The following is a 2825-nucleotide window of genomic DNA, read 5'->3' on the forward strand; positions in this document are numbered from 1 at the left end:
TGGCTGCCCAGTGCCTTCTCGTCCAGTGACTAATGGACAGGGGGAATTCCTACTGACTAGACTTCTATTAATCTCAACTCAGTTTAGCGGTCTTCTTCTCATAGAATAGCATGATGAGTGTTTACAGGAAGAGTGTGTGCGTGTGTGTGTTCCCCTTAACTCGGACTCTTTGATGTGGACGTGTTGACTGTCAGCTTAGGGCTACACCACATCCACCTTTCCTCTGACCGCCAGAGTCCCTTTCCAACTCACAGCCCCCAGCCCGGACATTCAAGACCATGTCAAGGCGTGTGGGTATGCATGTGTTACTGGAAAGACCACATGCATACACATGGTAATTACTAATAGCTGTGCTCACTTTCCCTTTTGAAGAAGTTTGAATCTTTCCTTGGTTTGTGTAATGTTTTACGGTAGTGATTGTGCGCAAGAGCTACAGCATCTTGGAAACCTGTCACTCAGGATGTGCAAGTGTGCATTGCTGTTTCCTAACAGCGTGCAATCCCCTTCAGTGAAACAAAATGTGTGCAACTGTACTTTGTGATTTATTAAGAAAATCCAGTTAGCACACTTTCCCGGTTACACCCCCCCCCCCCTCGCTGACAGTGCAGAAGCCATGCTCTGGAGACAAAGAGAGCCCTCTAAAGCACAGTCTCCTAGCCCCTCTTCTCCAGCCCGCCCCCGTCTCTGGCCCCCCCAGCCCTGGTTGCTGGCTCCTGCGGTTGAGCAAGCTGTTGCAGTAAAGCAGCTGGTGTATGAGTGAGGAAAGGTCACTGCTTGCCTGCCTGAAAAAGCTTGTGTCTGAACCGCTAGTGTTGCAACTACCTCCTACCTGTCACCCAGTTATTCTTACTCTCTCTGTCAACCCCCCACAACCTCCCCCCCCCCTTTGGGGTTCTTTGTGCCACACTTCCTGCCTCACCTATCTCTATCCAATCAGATGCCACTCTGCAGCAGGTTCATCCTATCAGATTCCACTCCATCAGAGACAGGGTCAAGTGAGTGCAAACTGCGCATCACTGGAGATTGCTGCCCAGAACAATATATATTTTTTCAAATCACAGCATAGAACTTGGGTAAAGTTTAAAGCATTTATTAAGAAATTGTGTAAAATGTGTTTACAGTTTCATAACAAACAGAATGGCAGTAAAATAATAAATACAATTCATAGTCCAACAAATTGATGTTTGCCATGTTCATTCAGTGGTAGGCTATAAGAACAGCTTGCATCATTTTAAGAAAGTTATTGTCTCTGAGTTTCAATCCAAGCACTCCCCAGTGTCTTTGTAAAACTTAAAAATGAAGTCCAATATTTTCCTTTCTCTTCTGAGAACCTTCTGAAGTCTGTCTTCTTCCACATCTCTTTCTGCTACAACAAAACCACCTCACATCCAGCCATGTTTCACATTTTCACAAGTCCACCTCCTCCTCCTCCCTCCTCCTCCTCTCTCTTTCTCTGACCATCCCCTCAGTTCACCCCTAACTCTTGACCTTAGCCAGGGCAGCTATAGGGTCATGACCTGTCTCTGTGTACTGCAGAGTCCATTCCAGTTCAAGTCCCTATCCTGATCTGGGATTTCATGACATGACATGGGCCCAGTCCACATACACCTGGGCCAGTCCACATGAGTAATCCAGAACCACACTGCCTTCCCACACTGCACTCTGGGTCCTTGGTTACAGCCACAGCCTTATATTCCAATAGACAGGCAGGCTTCAAACCCTGAGGTTTCCGATTTATTTGATGCTTTCTTCGTCATCTTCATCATCGTCAAATGAAGCATGCAGAGGGTGTAGTTGTTCAGCGTTCAGGGAGGGTGATGGTGGGAACCCAGTCATACACACTGCGGCTCTCCTCACAGAACAGATGCAGTTTGTCCAAAGCAGGGTCTTTCCACGACTCAGCACCAGGGCTCTGTGAGGAGGAGAGAGGGAGCAGGAATTAGAATCATGACAAACACATCAGATAGACAGCTACTCTATATCATATAGAATTAGATTGAATGAGTGACATGCTTATTGCTTTGTCAGCGCTTAGGGCGACCACTATCAGCAAGAACTATGGGTAAAACATGCTGACTGGATGACTCGTGATCAAGCATGTAGACCAGGACGTACCGTGACAAGAATGCAATGTGCATCCTTGGGTTCCCCAGTTTCGTCCGTGCCCACGAGGTCAGCCAGGCGCTCGATATCGTTTACGCGCACCACGTTGATGTCGTTATCGAAGCAAAAAGCCTGGATGAGGGTGAAGTGGATCTGGAGCGCGATGTCGCATTCGTACTCCTCGTCTGTCGCCAGAACGCAGAATGCCACATTGTCTGCGTCACTGTTGAAATAAACATGAGGCAGTTTAGAAGCGGGTCCTATTCTGTAATTGTACACTACGCCATACATCGGAGCATGAATACTTAGTGCATGACAAAAAAACAATTAGGAGTGTACTTACACATTCATAACTTTGGCAGACTCGTAAACTCCCACCGTAAGATAGTCCTGCTTCTTTGCAGACACCAACAGCTCCTCCAGGGCTGTGCCTGCAATTTGCAGTCTGAAGAGAAAAATATATATTATTAATCTCTGCACACTGTCATTACATAGTAACACAGTATCAAAAGGTTCCAACTGCAGTAGGTTTGCATTCGTTTGTCAAATGTGTAGGCTATTTACCTATCGGTGGTATCGAGTGCGCTCTCCTGTCCACGGATCTCTTCCAGTTCCAGAGTCATGATTATAATCCAAGTGTATATCGGGCTTGTTCAATAATTGATAGATAGATACAGGTTTACAATTCACCGGCAGCTCTTGCGTTATTCTGGGCTCTCGCA

At 46.6% G+C, this 2825-nt stretch overlaps 1 protein-coding gene across 1 annotated transcript; it reads right to left on the bottom strand.

Moving 5' to 3' along the window:
• Positions 1-1074: 1074 nt before the first annotated feature.
• On the bottom strand, positions 1075-2825 carry gadd45ga (growth arrest and DNA-damage-inducible, gamma a). The gene is made up of 4 exons (XM_064972557.1): positions 2668-2825; positions 2447-2548; positions 2116-2326; positions 1075-1912 (listed from the first exon to the last, which is right to left on the bottom strand). Exons 1-4 carry the CDS (start codon positions 2724-2726, stop codon positions 1799-1801), a joined length of 486 nt encoding a protein of 161 aa, XP_064828629.1. The 5' UTR covers positions 2727-2825; the 3' UTR covers positions 1075-1798.

This window comes from Oncorhynchus masou, chromosome 1 (assembly GCF_036934945.1).
Source record: "Oncorhynchus masou masou isolate Uvic2021 chromosome 1, UVic_Omas_1.1, whole genome shotgun sequence".
Taxonomy (NCBI): domain Eukaryota; kingdom Metazoa; phylum Chordata; class Actinopteri; order Salmoniformes; family Salmonidae; genus Oncorhynchus; species Oncorhynchus masou.

Coding starts and splice junctions, on each gene's coding strand:
- gadd45ga (XM_064972557.1), bottom strand. CDS start 2,726: ATGACTCTGGAACTGGAAGAGATCCGTGGACAGGAGAGCGCACTCGAT. Junction 2,549..2,667: donor GCACTCGATACCACCGATAG/GTAAATAGCCTA, acceptor TTTTCTCTTCAG/ACTGCAAATTGCAGGCACAG. Junction 2,327..2,446: donor TCTGCCAAAGTTATGAATGT/GTAAGTACACTC, acceptor TTATTTCAACAG/TGACGCAGACAATGTGGCAT.